Genomic DNA, 17,665 nt, shown 5'->3' with positions numbered 1-17,665 from the left:
CTCCAGGCAGTGCTGACACACTGGATGGGAAAACACCTTTAAGCCACATTGACAGTTTGGTCATTTTAAACATGCCTGGAAAAAGAAAATCTAATTTGTTCCAAAATTCTAAAACAATGAGACCTATGAAGGAAGCCAGAAGTCACAGAGTTCTCCTCAAGTTCTCCTCCGCTAGTTATATCCTACTAATATTATAAATATGAAAGTTTGGATGTTTGTGTGTTTGGATGTTTGTGCGTTTGTTCCTCAATCATGCAAAAACAACTAAACGGATTTGAATGAAATTTGGCTCACATAGATTGTAACCTCGATTAAAACATCGGCTACTTTTTATCCCGGTAAATGACATGGCTTTGCGACAGTTATGAATTTTTGTTCACATACTATATTACACTGCTCTTAGCTGAAGTTCTGAGAAAGCCAAGGCTGTTATCTCTCTGTGTAAACACATGCTAATCCTCAGTGTTTAGACATTTGCATATTATCTGATCTGCTACTGGCACTTCTGACACACTGACATGGGCAATCACCTTTTATCCAAATTGGCAGTTTGTCAATTTTAAACCTGCCTGGAAAAAGAGAATCTAATTTGTCACAAACAACGAGAGCTATGAAGGAAGCCAGAAGTCACAGACTTCTCCTCAACTGGAGCTGAGGGAGATCATCGATGCCAACAACATGCTCATTATATGGCATCCCATCGAGCTGCTGAGATGCCAGAACAATTACAGGCACGGTGCGAGCAACAACTTCAGTGCCAGGCCAACTTGAAAGCTGCTGAAACGTCGGAGTAGCCGGATCATCAACGCCAACAACACATTCATTAAATGGCTTCCCAGCGAGCTGCTGAGATGCCGGAACAATCACGGGCACAGCGCGAGGAACGAGTTCAGCGGCAGGCTAGATTGAGAGTTGCTGAAACGCCAGAGCAGGCAAACCATCGACAGCAGCAATTTGCTGAATATAGGTGGCTCATCCTCTCCAATAACCCACAGAAGCTAGTATATATATGTGTTTACATTATGTGTCTTATATACTGTGTGAGTCCTGTATGTGTATAGATAGGTGTGTGTATAAGTTGTATATGAATGTATGTGTATCTGTTACCTTACAGGGAAGCTGCCTCTGCAGCACAGATCAGCTGCAAATGAACTAAAAGTCTTGCAGTTACTTCACTGCTAGACTAACAGAACTATGACCCTGTGCTCCCAATTGCTTTACTGGGCCGCACTCACTACAGCTACCTGTTGTTGCAGCACAGCCAGGAAGCTGACAGACTGTGTGAACTAGGTCCTATAAATCATGGGTATCTCCCCTACCCCTGGACTATTCCTTCAAATGATAGGGCTAAGAGGAACCTATATTTCGGAATGGATACCCACTTCCACAAACATATAAGACATAGACAAAACATAGAACAGTGCTTAGTCAAACACAGAGCTGCAGCACCACACACAGTGCAACAAGAAATGATTCAGAGTTGAGGCTAGGGCACCAAGCTGACAAACCTGCCTCCATAAATGGCCTGAACAGCCAGCCCAAGTGCCCAAGCCAGGTGCTCATAGGCTGACACCACTGTCAGTCAGCAGAATGACCACGCCCATAGGCTGCAAGGGAATTAACCCCTACTATGCTAGACTGCCAGCAACAAGGAGGGAATGACAGTGTGTTACGGCGCCACAACAGAGGAACGGCTGTGACCTGACCCCTTGGCCGCCTCTGCCGCACTGTCCTAACACTCACTTTGTGCCCAAAGTAAAGATTTATTTTTTTTCCTGTTTTATTCTAAATAAATCGGTTTGCTGCATTTTGTATCCCTGTCTTTGTTTGGATCCTCACCAAGGCTTCTACCGAGCCTATGGCTTCTTACAAGGTGCCTATCATTCTTCAATAAATTCACCTTATCCTGACCAGTGAGCGCCGTCATTATTTGCTTCTTCTTCCTCTACAAGGAACTAGATGTCACATTTACAATTCTGCTCCTTCTCCTTACACAGTCATGTAGATTGTAAGGTGCTCGCCTCATAAGGAGGAAAATCACATTCATCTTTTCTATCTTCTCCCAATTTTATTCAGACAGTTTAGGAGGCGGCAAAATATTTCCCAAGAAGCTTTATGTCATTTCTTATTCCGCAGTCTTCTTTTATGAGACAGAAGGAAAGAATAATCTACAGACAGAGATGTGATTATGTTAATGGGAGACCCCTTTAAGAGAGAGGACTAAGCTCCTTATTATAGAAACACATGTAGATTTATTAAAGACTTCAAGGAAAAATGGAAACAGGGAAACCTTCCAGAATAACAGAAATTTCAGTCACTGTCTCATTAGCTTACATCATCAGAGAGCCTCATAGTTCGGTTTCTTCATCTGGATATCTTGTAGTTACAGCTTGGCTCATGCTTGATCATCAGGTTGATGGACTCTGGGATGGTCACGACATCTTGTCCAGGATGACAGAGAAGAGATAGCGGCAGACCTGCCATAGACTCCCATGGATGACGACTACCAGAGATATGTGTGTCTGTCACTCATTTATGTTCATGAGAGGGGGAGTTGCCCTTTATTCTAAAGCTTTCTTGTGTCTATATTAGGACAATTCTAAAATGGTGCACCCTAACCACACCCATGTAGAAGAATGAAGTCAGCAGTCTAGAATTATCCCTATATGCCAGGAATATTGTAATATAATATTTAACGGACCGCTCCGCTACACACACGACACAGACGGCACCACTACATACATGTCACACACAAATGACTCTGCTGCATACACGTCACACACACAGCTCTACTACACACACACCTACACGTTGCCCCACTAGGAGACCTGAATCAGCAATGTACTGATCGCTGGTTCACCACACGTGTATTGCAGTCTATAGTGGAAGTCACTATATGCAGATGCAGGCTGACTTCCTCGGTTCTGGACAGTAGCAACCAGGTGCTGGGGGGGCTACTTGCAGCCCAGGGTCACTGGCCAGACCCCGGGCTACAGAAGATGCATATCGACACCCTCCCCCTCATCTCAAGGATTAAGGAGAAGGGAGTAAGTGACAGCCAACACCCTCTCCCAACGGTGCCTGCGCAATTCAGTGTCACGAGCAAACAATTAAGATGCTGCGGTCGCTATTGACCATGGCATCTTAAGGGTTAAACAGTGGGGATCGGTGTTATCAATATCCCTGATGTTGCAACTGAAGACTGGCTATCAGATAAGATAAGATAATCCTTTAATAGTCCCACAATGGGGAAATTTCAGTGATACAGTTTCATAGTTGGTACAGTAGTATATAACAAGAGAGAAACACATACAAGCTCATGGCAGATAGAGAAATCCTAGGAATCATAGCAACTAAAAAAGAAAGAAACACAGACACACTGCAGGATCATTTAGTTCTCTGTGCGGAGTGATGTTAATAATACAGCCGACTGTGGTTGGAGGACATGAGGAGGGGTCACAGCATGTAGATATAACAGGCAGTAACATTTTTTGCAGAGGTGGGGACATATGCAGCTATCACGATAACATGTGGCAGTTCCTTTGGTAGGTAGTGGGATCTCATGCTCACAGCTGATAGTTTGGTATCTTGTATCAGCGCTATTGTCCTTTAACCACAAAAAATGCCCCAAATGTCCATCACAAGCCCTCCTCCTCCTCCTTTCTTTTTACCACTGTGTTCTACTGTCCAAAGAAGTCTGAAGCCACCAGGTAGACAGGCTGCTGCTCTCTTGACAAGCTTCCATAAACTCATGGGGTGGGTGGGGGATGGTAGGTTCCCAGGCTGTAACACAGTCCCACGTGTCCACAGTAAAAGAAAGAAATACCAGTCAGCTGTAGCATCTTCACACATCAGCAATAGACACCAAAAATCATCTCCTTGAAAGAAGAAGTCCACACTTCCATGTAGGTTTCTCCTCCATGCCGCATGGTGTCCATGCTGTCCTTAGCTCCTGGGGGGATGGGAACAGGCACATGTGCACACAGGAAAACTCCAGCTGAATCAGGTCTTGAGTCTTGTCCATGCTTTAATAATAGAAACAAAAGGAAAAAAAAATACTCCACAGGGTCTTCCATTCGATTTATAGTTGCTAATTCATAGTGCTAATTTGCTTGGTTAGAGGATTCTTGAAGATACAGACAAAAAGAGTGAAAAGGAAGATAAAGGTCGCTCTCAGCTTTGAGCTCTGTATCGAGGCAGCCACTCAGTGCGGCGCCATGGGAGCTGTGCTCCCATGATGATCGTACACTCTTTGCTTCTGAGACCGCTCAACCACCATCACGTATGTGGAGACGGAGTAACTACCCACTTTCGCCCGCGTATATGTACGTAAGATTGCATGAAGGGGTGGGGCCACACAGTGGCTCAGTGGTTAGCACTGCAGCCTTGCAGCGCTGGAGTCCTGGTGTTCAAATCCCGCCAAGGGAATAAAACCATCTGCATGGAGTTTGTATGTTCTCCCTGTGTTGGAATGGAATTCCATCCCATATTCCAAAGACATACTGATAGGGAAAAATGTGCATTGTAAGCTCTATGTGGGGTTCACAATCTACATAAAAACCCCCCCAAAGAATGCATAAAGGGGTTTACGTAAAATAAATAATTTAACCTAAAAAAAAATGTGAATCTAAGTTTCTTCTTACAACCTAGACGAGTCAATGACTTCAGGTTGAAAATCCACTTACAATTTGCTTCTCCCGTTTGTGAATTCTTTGATTGTGTATTAAAATGGGTTCTCTCCTGTGTGAGTTTTTTGATGTTTAACAAGAGTTGATTTCCGAGTAAAACATTTCCCACATTCTGGACATGAATATGGCTTCTCACCTGTGTGAATTCTTTGATGCCTTATAAAGACTGAATAATGAGCAAAACATTTCCCACACTCTGAGCATGAATAAGACTGCCCTCCTGTGTGAATTCTTTGATGTAAAACAAGATATGATTTAGAAATAAAACATTTCCCACATTCTGGGCATGAAAACGGCTTCTCTCCTGTGTGAGTTCTTTGATGTCTCTCTAGAATTGATTTATCCATAAAACATTTCCCACATTCTGAGCATGAATATGGCTTCTCCCCTGTGTGAGTTCTCTGATGTACAACACCTCTTCTGCAGCTTTCATTTTGCTTAACAGACTGTGATGAATTAGAAGAAAGATCTTTCTCCTGAAGGGCTGAGGGTATATCTGGGGTAATGACATGTTCTTCATATGGATCTTGTGTGATACCATGATCTTCTGCTTTATAATCTTTAGATATCAGATGTCCCTCTGAGCTCCTGGTACAGTCATCTGACGAGAAGATAATGGATGTTACTATTATTGAATAACATAACCTTATAAGTATATTCCCCACTGAGCTGCCGCTGCCTGAGACGCTTCAGACCGTGTGAAGAAGTGAAGTCAGTGGCACAGCCAGCAAACGACGGCAGCGCGGCCTACTTCATTAGTATTCACTGTGCTGAGACGGAGGTCAGTGATAGTGACTAGTCATGAAGCGGGGCAGGAGACGCCACCACTGCTCTAGGTCACTGTAGAGGTGAACACAATCCATGGCTACTTAAATATGGCAACTTATGTGGAATAATACTGATGCCATAAATCTTACTGTATTACACCCCATACACACAATAGAATCCAAACCACATCTGCTGGATTTCCCAGCCTGAACTCACCGCGGATCTGCTGTCCCATACAGTATGTAGTAGGGTCTGTGGAGTCACAAGGAAGCAGGGACTCCTAGCGTCATAGATCACTAAGATACGGGGAGTCCTGGTGTGTGGACAGAGTTCAGGCTGGGAAATGTGACTGATGTACAGACCAGATTTTCTAGTCCGGATTCCATAGTGTGATTGGAGTCTAAGGTGAGGTTTACACAGTGACATTTGTAGAAGCTGCTTCAGGAATTCAGAAGAAGAATTTTTCCGCTTTACCAAATCAGCCCCCGAATCTCCATCAGATTCCTTACTGGCCAGGCCGGATTTTCCACCTCCCATTTATTTCCATAGAGCTCTGAGGTGGAATCTGCCTGAAGATCGAGCAGGAGGATTATTTTTCCGCCCCTGAAATAATCTGCTATATAATTCTGGTAAATTCTTTCCCTTCACGAGGACTGACAGCCGGTGAGGAAGAAATTTGCCTCATTCACATCGATGTCAAGTCCATATTCCTGCTGTCCGCTCTATTCTATACTACATTTATTACCCCCTATAGCGGTATCACATTTATATTCAGGTATTATTAGTATTTTACCTGAATCGGGGAACAACAAATAGTCTAAACAATGTCTGAATAGAATCAGTGACCCTTCTGTGCTTTATATAGTGGTGACTCCTCACCTGGGCGGGTCCCTGTAGGAATGTCCTCCTCACACTCCTCATCACCACTCACATAGGGCTCTTCCTTTATTCTCATAGATATAGCATTCATGTCGCTCACATCTTTATCCTGATGGAAAATCTGGGAAACAAATAATGTAAAAGTCACCGGACAAATGGGGAAGTCACAGAGAATGTTCTAGATCATTAATCCGCATGAAGATGAAAGATGTCCTGACAGTAGCTGCAGCTCTGTGAGAAGCCGGATAAACATATTAGATGGCGGCTCAATGACACCGCCCATGTATATAACCATCTAATACTGCTGGATACAACAAGACTGACCACAAGGACTTCACAGCCCGTCTACACATCATAGGGAATATCTCCATCTACCTGATCATCATCCTGTGGAAGAAGAGGACTGGGACATCTCTCCGGTGTTGTCCTCTTACTGGATCTACCTGTAGGAAACACAGACAGGGACTGAATTCATTCTGTACATACAAATAATGGAAGTCCATGTGTATATAGTCATGTCTATTACCTGCTGATGTGAGGGGCTGCTGGTCCTCCATCATCACCTCCTTGTACAGATCCTTGTGTCCTTCTAAATACTCCCACTCCTCCATGGAGAAATAGACAGCGACATCCTGACACCTTATAGGAACCTGACAACACAATGATACAGTCATCACCCCGACCCCTCCAGTTACTGTATAATGTCCCAGCATTCCCAGCAGTGTCACCTCTCCAGTCAGCAGCTCCAGCATCTTGTGGGTGAGTTCTAGGATCTTCTGTCCATTGATCTCCTCCTGTATCAGGGGGTGAGGTGGAGGCCCCGGGAATGGGCTCAGGGTTCCTCCATATCCATCATACACAGGAGCCCGACAGCGCCCACTAGAGGTCTTCTTCACTACTGTGTAATCCTGGTTATGGGGAGACACATTAATAAATCTCACTACATACATGTCCAGAGTCCATCACCTCTCCAGTCATATCATCTGTTATTACTATAGATAAGAATGATGTCATGATGACATCATCAGAATCTCTCACTTCTCCAGTAAGCTGGTAGATGATCTCTAGGGTGAGATTTAATAGACTTTCCGCCATCTTGTTCTTGTCTCTTTCCATCCTTGATGGATCAATCAGGAATATTCTCTTATATAGAAGATACTGAGAGGATTCTATATTGTAGGAACCTGAATGGAGAGAAGATGAGACAATGTAATCACTACACGGAATCCCATGGAATAAATAGAAGACCTGAGTCCCATTATTATCACCACCTCCTACTTCTGACGTCGGCAGCGTGTAGCTCAGGAAGGAAGTGACTTGTTGTGGGCCGGCTTGGTGGGTATATAAGGTGTGTGATAGGCTGAACAGAATCTCATTGGGAGTATTTGACCAGCTTTAACCCCTTAAGTACACAGCCCAAAAGTGCGTTATGGACCAGGCCTTTTATTCCAAAACTGACATGTGTCACTTTAAATGGCAATAACTTTGAGACGCTTTAAAATACACAAGTGATTTTGAGATTATTTTTTCGTAACACATTATACTTCATGTTATTGGTAAACAATAATCAATATTTTTTAGTTATTTATAAAAAAAAATAGGAAATTTGATGGAAATTTGGAAAAAATTACAGTTTTCAAAATGTAAAATTCTCTGCTTTTCAGGCAGATAGTCATACCATCCAAATACATGAATAAATATTATCTACCATATCTCTGCTTTATATCGGCATCATCTTTTGATTGTCTTTTTATTTATTTTGGATGTTACAAGGCTTACAGGTGTAACAGCGATTTTCCAGATTTACAAGAAAATTCCCCAAACTAATTTTTTAGGGATGACTTCAGTTCTGTAAGGAATAAGGCCTGTATAATAGAAACCCCCATAAATCACCCCATTTTCAAAACTGCATTTGGGATGTTTGTTAACCCTTTAAACATTTCATAAGAATAAAAATAATATGGAGGTGAAATTTAGACATTTAATTTCTTTCATTTAGACCTAAACTTAACACATTCACAAAGGGTTAAAAGAGAAAATTCAACTGACACTTTATCATGCAATTTCTTCCAAGCACAGAAATACCCCACATGTGGGTGTAAACTGATTTTTGGGCACACGGCAGTGCATGGAAGGGAAGGAGCGACACAGGGTGTTTGAACAGCAGATTTTGCTGGAATAATGTTCAGGCACCATGTCTCATTTGCAATGCCCTTAGCGTGCCAAAACAATGGAAACCCCATAAAAGTGATCCCATTTTAAAAACTACACCCCTCACCGAATTCATCAAGGGGTATAGTGACCTTTTTGACCCTACAGCTGTTTCACAGATTTTACTAACATTGGGATGTGAATATGAAAAATGACTAAAATGTCACTTTATCCCCAAAGTTTTCATTTTCACAAGGGGTTAAAGGAGTAAAAGCCCCCCCACAGTTTGTTCCACAATTTCTCCTGAAGACGGCAATACCCCATATGTGGCCATAACCTGCTGTATGGGAACATGGTGGGGTTTGGAATGGAAGGAGCGCTATTTGGCTTTTAAAGGGCAGATTTTGCTGGGATAATTTTCAGGTCCCATGTTACATTTGCAGAGCCCCTAGACTACCAATACAGTGGAAACCCCCTAAAAGTGACCCCATTTTGGAAACTACACCCCTCAAAGAATTTATCTAGGAGTTTGGTGAGCATTTTGACCACACAGCTGTTTCACAGATTTTATTAACATTGGGACGTAACAATGAAAAATTACTTTTTTTCCAATAAATCGTCCATTTAGCGCCATATTTTTAATTTTTGCAAGTAGTTAAAGAATTAAAAGCCCCCCACAGTTTGTTACACAATTTCTCCTGAACATGGCAATACCCCATATGTGGTCATAATCTGCTGTATGGGTACATGGCGGGGCTCAGAATGTAAAGAGGGCTATTTGGCTTTTAAGGACAGTTTTCTGGTACCATAACGCATTTGCCCCTAAAGTACCAATACAATGGAAACCCCTCAAAAGTGACCCCATTTTAGAAACTACACCCGTCAAAGAATGTATCAAGGGGTATTATTATTTTTAGATTAAAAATGCTTCCCACAAATTAATGTACAAAATGAAAATTGAAATTTTTAAAGAAATCTGCCATTTCGGTACCCAATACATTGCACCCACTCTGTGTTGTCAGAGACCTGCACTCCTAAAACTATTAAGGGGCCATCCCGAGGGGCAAAAAATTATATATGTGGGTGTAAACTGCTGCTTGGGCACAATGCAGGGAAGGGAAGGAGCAGTGCTCTTTTTAGCTTTTGGAGTATAGAGATAGAGGGACTTTCTGGGCGCCATGTTGTTTTTGCAGAGCCCTGGAGGTGCCAGTAAACTGGAATTCCCCAAGAAGTGACCCCATTTTGTAAGGGCAATTTTAGGTTCTCTGCAAAAGTGTGATGGCATCCAAAAAAAAAAACAAAACCCCTTCTGTGTCCGGCTGTGCCCTAATAACAGTTTATACCCACATGACATTATGTATGTTATCCCGGGTACACATGTGTCATACATGTGTCATAAACTGCAGTTTGGGCACACAACAGGGTGCAGAAGGGATGGAGCGCGATGTGGCTTTTGGAGTACAGATTTGGAGGTTTGGTATCTGGACGCCATGTCATGTTTGTAGAGACTGTAAGGTACCAGAAAAGTGGATTCCCCAAAGGAGTGACCCCATTTTGAAAACTGCACCCCTCAAAGAATTTCTCAGGGGGTGTAGTGAGTATTACTATCCCAGACGTGACTGCACAGCGGATGGTGAAGAGGGAATATATAAGCGGTGCGGAGGACATTGGGAACACCAAATTCCCTACTATGTCCCAGTAGCTCCTATGATTGGGGGAGTCACTCTGGGGGTCACTTCTGGTGTCTTGTCCCTCATAAGCTGTAAATATGGGGTGTCCACTGATAGACGCTCGCACAGCTTATATATTCCCTTCCTGCCGCAGCCAGTTGTGTTTTAATAATTTGGCAATTTGTTTTTTTTTGTCTTCACGTTATGCAAGCTATATTTATCAAATATATATATATCAAACACTTTATTTTTTTGCACTGTGTTATTCACTTTTTTATGTGTCCATTTAGGACACTTGATTCAGCAATACTTTGATTACTGATAGTGTGATGCTCTGTGAGAAACAGCCTGCACGTGTCTCACAGAGCATAACAGGATGTCAGGCTGTGCAGACGCACAGCCTGACGTCGGAAGGTCCTGGCAGGATCAGCCAGGTATGTGGGGGCTCCGGAAAGCTTGGGGTCACTGGCAAGACCCCGGGCTGCATATTACAGACACCAGCACCCCCGATCTCGACACGGGGGTTGCCGGGGGATCGCAGAACCCTTTCAATGATTATGTATGATCATCGCATTGAAAGGGTTAAAACCTCCGATCGGTAAAATTATCAACCGGAGGTACACCCCCTCCTTCTGCTAACAGTGCTCGTCCATAGATGAGTATTATCAGGAGGGAAGGGAGCGTTCCTCCCCGCTCACACTGCACAGCGTGATAGGTGCTGCTGGGAAGAAGGACGTACCTGACTAACTGTCAGGAACGCCCTTCTGACTGTAAAGAGCTACGGTACCGGCACCGCTAGGTCTTTACCCGGGGCACAGATCAGGAAAGCCGACAGTGCGCTGAATTCAGCGCACTGTCGGCTTTCCAGCAGTATATAGAACTGCCTGTGCCCCGGACCATGAAAGGTCCTCTTTAAGCATACTGGCTGAGGGGTGTTCGGTGCTTCCCGGGGTGTTACAACATAAATTGGATCTGGAAGAACCAAAACCTGATGCCGAACAGCCCAGGAGGCTCCAGCAGCTCTAGTAGAATGAGCCGTGCTACCCACTAAGGAGGGGAAGAAACCCTCAAGCAGGTGAGGAAGGGTCCAAAGATACGGAGCTGACACTTGTAAAGATGACACTGACTTTCCCTGCAGCTTCAGTCACAACAAGTGATGGTTCGTCCATCGATCTCTTGGAACAGCCACAACTGTCACAGATAGATCTCCCACATTTCTGTCTGGACTACAATCTACTGGCCATAGAGGTGAAGACACTCGGCCCCTGATATTACCAGCACACTGGAACTAACTGTACAGTCCTCCCTGACCCTGACAGAAGAGGAAGTATTACAGCCTAGTACGCAACGTGCAACAACAAGTGACTAATGCAGAGGAGAAAGTGGCCAACGGGAATCTGTAGGTTTGTGACTTACTGAAATGAGCAGAATCTTACATGATGGTATAGAGGACGTAGAGAATGGGCCCCGCTGTAGGGACATGAGAGGAATGAGTGTCCCGGAGAATGTTCCATCCAGAGATCTAACACCGATACAGGGGCTTGTAAATGTATTCACACCCCTTCACCATTATAGTGTGCGGGGGTGCAAGGAGGACATTATAGTGTATGAGGGGCCACTGAATGTATGAGAAGGGCTGAGAGCGAGCACTTACCTCCTCGGGTACAGCAGCCGTCTGCTCTCAGGAACTGTGATGATGTCATAGGTGTGGGCGGACTCAAGGAGTCACATGATCAGGTCCTGCTGTTATTGATTCATCTGTGCAAAAGATACTAAATCCTAGTGAGCTAAAGGGCCTGTGATTATGTCACCTGTGTGGGAGGAGTCACAGAATCACATGACCAGAGTCACATGACCTGGTCTTCACCTCTATGGCCAGTAGATTGTAGTCCAGACAGATATCAGAGGTCTCTGCATAGCCATCTGTGTGTGATGTGTATGTAGCAGAGCTGTGTGTGTGATGTATATGTAGCAGAGCTGTGTGTGTGTGATGTGTATGTAGCAGAGCTGTGTGTGTGGATGTGTATGTAGCAGAGCTGTGTGTGTGATGTGTATGTAGCAGAACTGTGTGTGTGATGTGTATGTAGCAGAGCTGTGTGTGTGATGTGTATGTAGCAGAGCTGTGTGTGTGATGTGTATGTAGCAGAGCTGTGTGTGTGAGGTGTATGTAGCAGAGCTGTGTGTGACGTGTATGTAGCAGAGCTGTGTGTGACGTGTATGTAGCAGAGCTGTGTGTGTGACGTGTATGTAGCAGAGCTGTGTGTGTGACGTGTATGTAGCAGAGCTGTGTGTGTGACGTGTATGTAGCAGAGCTGTATGGGTGACGTGTATGTAGCAGAGCTGTATGGGTGACGTGTATGTAGCAGAGCTGTATGGGGGTGATCATCTTTTGATCGTCAGCCAAAGACAGCAGAGGGGGGGAGGGGACACATTACAATAAATACAATGCAGTGATGCTCACAGGAGACGACTCTGCACATTTCCAGTCTCTTCCCTTTGGACCGCCATGACCACTTCTTTCAGCTGTGACTTGACTCTGTAAAGTTTGAAACACAGACATCTTTAACTCCTCAATTCTCCACGCACCCAACCCATATATATATATATATATATATATATATATATATATATATATCCCACAGCGGCCCCTGCAGCCTATATTATGCCCCACAGTGGGGCATAATAGAGGTTACGGGGCCACAGTGGACACCCATGAACTATTATTATACTCAGGGGTCTTTTCAGACCCTGAGTATAATAATCGGAGCCCCAGGGGAGATGAGGGAACATAATAAACACTTTTACTCACCTCTCCGGGACCCAATGTTAAAGAGAACCTTTCATGGGTTTGGGCACAGGCAGTTTTATATACCGCTGGAAAGCTGACAGTGCGCTGAATTCAGCGCACTGTCGGCTTTCCCGATCTGTGCCCCGGGTGAAGAGCTATTGGTGCCGGTACCGTAACTCTTCACAGTCTGTCAGGAACGTCCTCCAGTAGCGCCTATAGTGCTGTGTGAGCCCCCTCCCTCTGCTCACAGTACTCGTCCATAGAAGAGCACTATCAGGAGGGGAGGGAGCGTTCCTCCCCGCTCACACGGTACAGCGATATAGGCGCTGCTGGGAAGAAGGACATTCCTGACAGACTGTCAAGAATGCCCAGCTTTCCAGCGGTATATAAAACTGCCTGTGCCCAAACCCATGAAACGTCCTCTTTAATGCTAGCAGGCTTCGGGCCTATATGGTAATGCCCAGACATCACGTAGTCTGGAATATTACCATATAGGCCCAAAGCCTGCCCTAGCAGTACCATACAGGCCAAAGCCTGTGTTAGCAGTAACAGGCTATTACTACTAGCACAGGCTTTGGGCCTATATGGTACTGCTAGGGCAGGCTTTGGGCCTATATGGTAATATTCCAGACTACGTGACGTCTGGGCATTACCATATAGGCCCGAAGCCTGCTAGGAGTAACATCGGATCCCGGAGAGGTAAGTAACATTGTTTATTATGTTCCCTCACCTCCCCTGGGGCTCCAATTATTATACTCGGAGGTCTGAAAAGACCCCCGGGTATAATAATGGCAGTAGTGTGTAACACCCCCTTTGGCCACACCCCCGGGTAGCGGGGCGTTCGGATAAGTATGAGTTGCCGTTCTACCTTGCTTAGCGCAGTGCCTCCACCCTTGTCGGTGATATTCTGGTGCTTTCGCGTTGACAGTACCTTTCTTCAGATCTCTGCCCGAGGCTTGACAAGGGAAAGCCCCGCCCACACCAACTCGCCAGAGAGGATTGTGGTATAAACAAAGAAACCTTTATATGGAACTTAATAAAAGTAATGGTGAAGTACAATATGCAATAACATTCACAGCATCAGTAAGAGGTGATACTTTAAACGATAAACCTATCTAGAAAATGGCAGGTCTATATGGCAAAGCCCTAGGACAATGTATAACAATCACAAAGCTCAGTCTTAGTACAAGGCCTGTTGCCGCGGTTCTGGAAAGAATCTTCTTTCGTTGGTGCACATGAAATATGTCAGAAATGAACAATGCTCCTTTAATTCCTGGCAGGGTAATATTCCTTAGTCCAGAAGATTTGGTACACTGCAGAAAATCCAGTACTGGTTACAATCATCTATCAGCAGCAGACTATACCCCAGGTGCCTGGATGCATCAAGTCTCTTTTACTCCTTCTGCAGTGCTCCAGCTTAAACAGTTATACTAGCCAAGAACAACTCACTCCTGGATCATAGGATGCAGTCTAAATAAGAATGCTGGTGATAGGTACACTTACAGTTCCAGAGGAATTAACGCTGTCCTGTCCAACATGCTGCCAAAGGGTTAAGTCTGGAAGAACGTTCCGGTGTAGCAGGGAGGCGCCTCCGTCGGTTGTGGAGGGTATGGATACCCTGTCTATTCGGCAAATCGTCCTGTGGAGTTGGTAATCTTTTCTCTGAAGGAATTAAATCCTCTTTCCTTTTGCTTTCATCCTCTGGGATCCCTCTCTCCTGCAGACTGCCTGAGCACATGGTCTCCCCTGCCAAGCAGCCCCTCCCATCCTCCAAGGATTTGATAAACAAACACAATTGCTTTCATGCTGCATGCACAATGTTTGCAAACTGTTAACCCCTCGTTGCCTTGTGATGTGCATGTAGCAGAGCTGTGTGTGTGACATGTATGTAGCAGAGCTGTGTGTTTGTGATGTGTATGTACCTTAGATCTCTCTTCCTTGCTCCTTCCATATATAATAACCTGGATTACAGTCACAATCTTTCCATCTCTGGTAACTTTCTTTTCTTGCTATCACTGACATCCTCGGACATCTCCTCGGCTTCTCTCTTCTGCGGCTTTTTCATGTATTACATATATCACATAGACTTGTATACAATCAGAGATATAAATAAAGTAAAAGTTCTAAATCACTCCTTTCCCTAGAATACATATAAAAGTAGAGAATGACTGTGGAACACATACACATTAGGTATCCTGTGTCTGACAGTGCCCGGTCTACTGAATATAGGGGATCTGCAGGGCTCCTGTTCCGTCGGGAAGGGGTTAATAAGAGCACTGCAGATCCCCTATATTCAGCCAGGCTGAGTTCCAAGTAGAGGGAAAAAAAAAACAATCCTCAAGCTCAGGGAAGGGGCAGACAGACACCAAAACACCCCCTCCCATTCCCCAGCATCTACTGCTCCCAAAAATTCCAACCATTTTAATTTATGAAATTTTCCAGTAGCTGCTGCATTCCCCCCCCCCCACCTCGGCTTATACTTGAGTCAATAAGTGATCACAGTTTTTTGTGTTAAAATTAGGAGCCTCAGCTTGTATTCGAGTATATACGGTAGTAATTTTACGAGACAAGAGAAGGAAGCATTGGAGGGCCTGGTCCATGAGGGCGACATCACCAAAAACCAGCTGATAAGGGCAGAGCTGTCATCGTCATGGACACAGATCAATATATTGCAGCAATACGTACACAGTTATCCGATAATGCAGTGTATAGTTGTATCCCTATGGACCCTAAATGTGATATATCTAAGAATATAGATAAGATATTGAGAAATGCTTTACTTAATAAGACCAGTGATGAGGAGATCTGTAAGTCTCTGGTTATAGAGTATCGCACTATACCAGTGTTATACACGTTACCCAAGATCCACCTGGGACACCCATAGTAGCTGCACTGGATCACATTTTTCCAATATTCCTCTATTTTTGGATGTAGCACTTAGAAAGTTTACTATTACTGGTTCATTATACCTACGGGACACTGCTGACTTTCTTGAAGAATTGTCTGATATTACTTTGACTTCCACTTCTTCTGATGTGATGTCATTATATACATAATAATAATATAATAATAATACATTTTATTTATATAACGCCAACTATTCCGCAGCGCTGTACAATTTGTAGGGTAGGGTACATCTATTCACCATACAAGGGGCTGGTCGGCAGTTCGAAAAAAATTGGAAAATTCTGACTATACACATGACGCTAAGAATTGGTTTTTGGAATTATTAGAACTGGTTCTTAGAAATCACTATTACTTATTTGGTGACGATTACTATATGCAGTTGCGTGGGACCGCCATGGGCGCAAATATGGAGTATTGGAGGACTTCTCAGCCATCTCTGCCAACCGCAGGATGACATCAAGTGACCTACAAAAGGAATGCCAAATGGCAGCTGGGGTGAAGTGCATGGCCAGAACAGTTCGTAAGAGGCTCCTAGAGGCCAGGCTCAAGTCATGTGAAGCTAGAAATAAGCCTTTCATCAATGAGAAGCAAAGGAGAGCCAGGCTGAAGTTGCCAAGACCATAAGGATTGGACCGTAGAGGACTGGAGTAAGGTCATCTTCTCGGATGAGTCTAATTTTCAGCTTTGCCCAACACCAAGTCGTCTAATGGTTACACAGAGTCCTGGAGAAGCCTACAAGCCACAGAGTCTTGCACCCACTGTGAAATTTGGTTGAGGATCTGTAATGATCTGGAGATACTTCATTTACAGCACTGGGGATCTGCTGTCCTAGCAATTCCTTAAAGCTGAGCTGTGTATCTAATCCTCTGGTGTGTGATACTGTGTGCTGACCTGTGTATCTAATCCTCTGACGTGTGGTATTGTGTGCAGATGTGCATATCTAATCCTCTGGCATGTGGAACTGTGTGCAGACACAAGTATATAATCCTTCGGCTTGTGGAACTGTGTGCAGACGCACATATTTAATCTTCTTGCATGGTGCTATATAAATAAACAATAATAATAATAATGGGGAACTGTGTGCTGAGCCGTGTATCTAATCCTCTGGCATGTGATACTTGATGCTGACCTATGTATCTAATCCTCTGATGCGTGTATCTCAGTTTGGATATCAGTGTTGGATTGTGCATGTGGAGTATTGCAGTTTGAATATGAGTGAAAGACTAGCAGGTTTAGATTGGCTAATGGGGGGGTCAGGGTTTTCGGAAAGCTGTATCTCTGGAACGGTATGTCTGAGCAAGTTGGGGCTTCATCTTAAACCTTCCTGGACACTTGAAGTATCTGTGTGCCAAATTTGGTGAAGATCGGTCCAGCCGTTTGGTCGCGCATAAAGAACAGACAGAGAAATTCATTTTTATAATATAGAGAGACAAATGTGAAAGTTTGTGTGTTTGGATGTTTGTTTCTCTTTCACACAAAAATGGTTGAACTGATTTGAATGAAATTTGGCACATAGATAGGTTGTAACCTGGTAAGTAACACATCGGCTACTTTCTATCCCGGTAAATGACATAGCTTCACGACTGTTATGAATTTATGTTCACATACTATATTACACTGCTCCTGCAGCAGCTTATCTCAGGTCTCAGGTCTGTTATCTTTCTGTATAAACACTCAGCTAACCCTCAGTCCATTGTGTACAAGCATTTGCATGTTATCTGATCTGCTCCAGGCAGTGCTGACACACTGGATGGGAAAACACCTTTAATCCACATTGACAGTTTGGTCATTTTAAACATGCCTGGAAAAAGAAA

General features: G+C 44.1%; 1 protein-coding gene across 1 annotated transcript in view; it reads right to left on the bottom strand.

Moving 5' to 3' along the window:
* Window positions 1-4,370: 4,370 nt before the first annotated feature.
* Window positions 4,371-17,665, bottom strand: part of LOC142199207 (uncharacterized) — a 66,895-nt gene continuing 53,600 nt past the window's right edge. The window contains exons 4-5 of the mRNA XM_075269761.1: window positions 16,222-16,316; window positions 4,371-5,289 (exon numbers count right to left, since the gene is read on the bottom strand). Coding sequence (XP_075125862.1) covers window positions 4,724-5,289; window positions 16,222-16,316 — 661 coding nt within the window. The 3' untranslated portion in view covers window positions 4,371-4,723. The remainder of the gene's footprint in view (window positions 5,290-16,221; window positions 16,317-17,665) is intronic.

Source organism: Leptodactylus fuscus, chromosome 1 (assembly GCF_031893055.1).
Source record: "Leptodactylus fuscus isolate aLepFus1 chromosome 1, aLepFus1.hap2, whole genome shotgun sequence".
Lineage (NCBI taxonomy): Eukaryota > Metazoa > Chordata > Amphibia > Anura > Leptodactylidae > Leptodactylus > Leptodactylus fuscus.
This window is presented reverse-complemented; position numbering and strand designations above follow the sequence as displayed.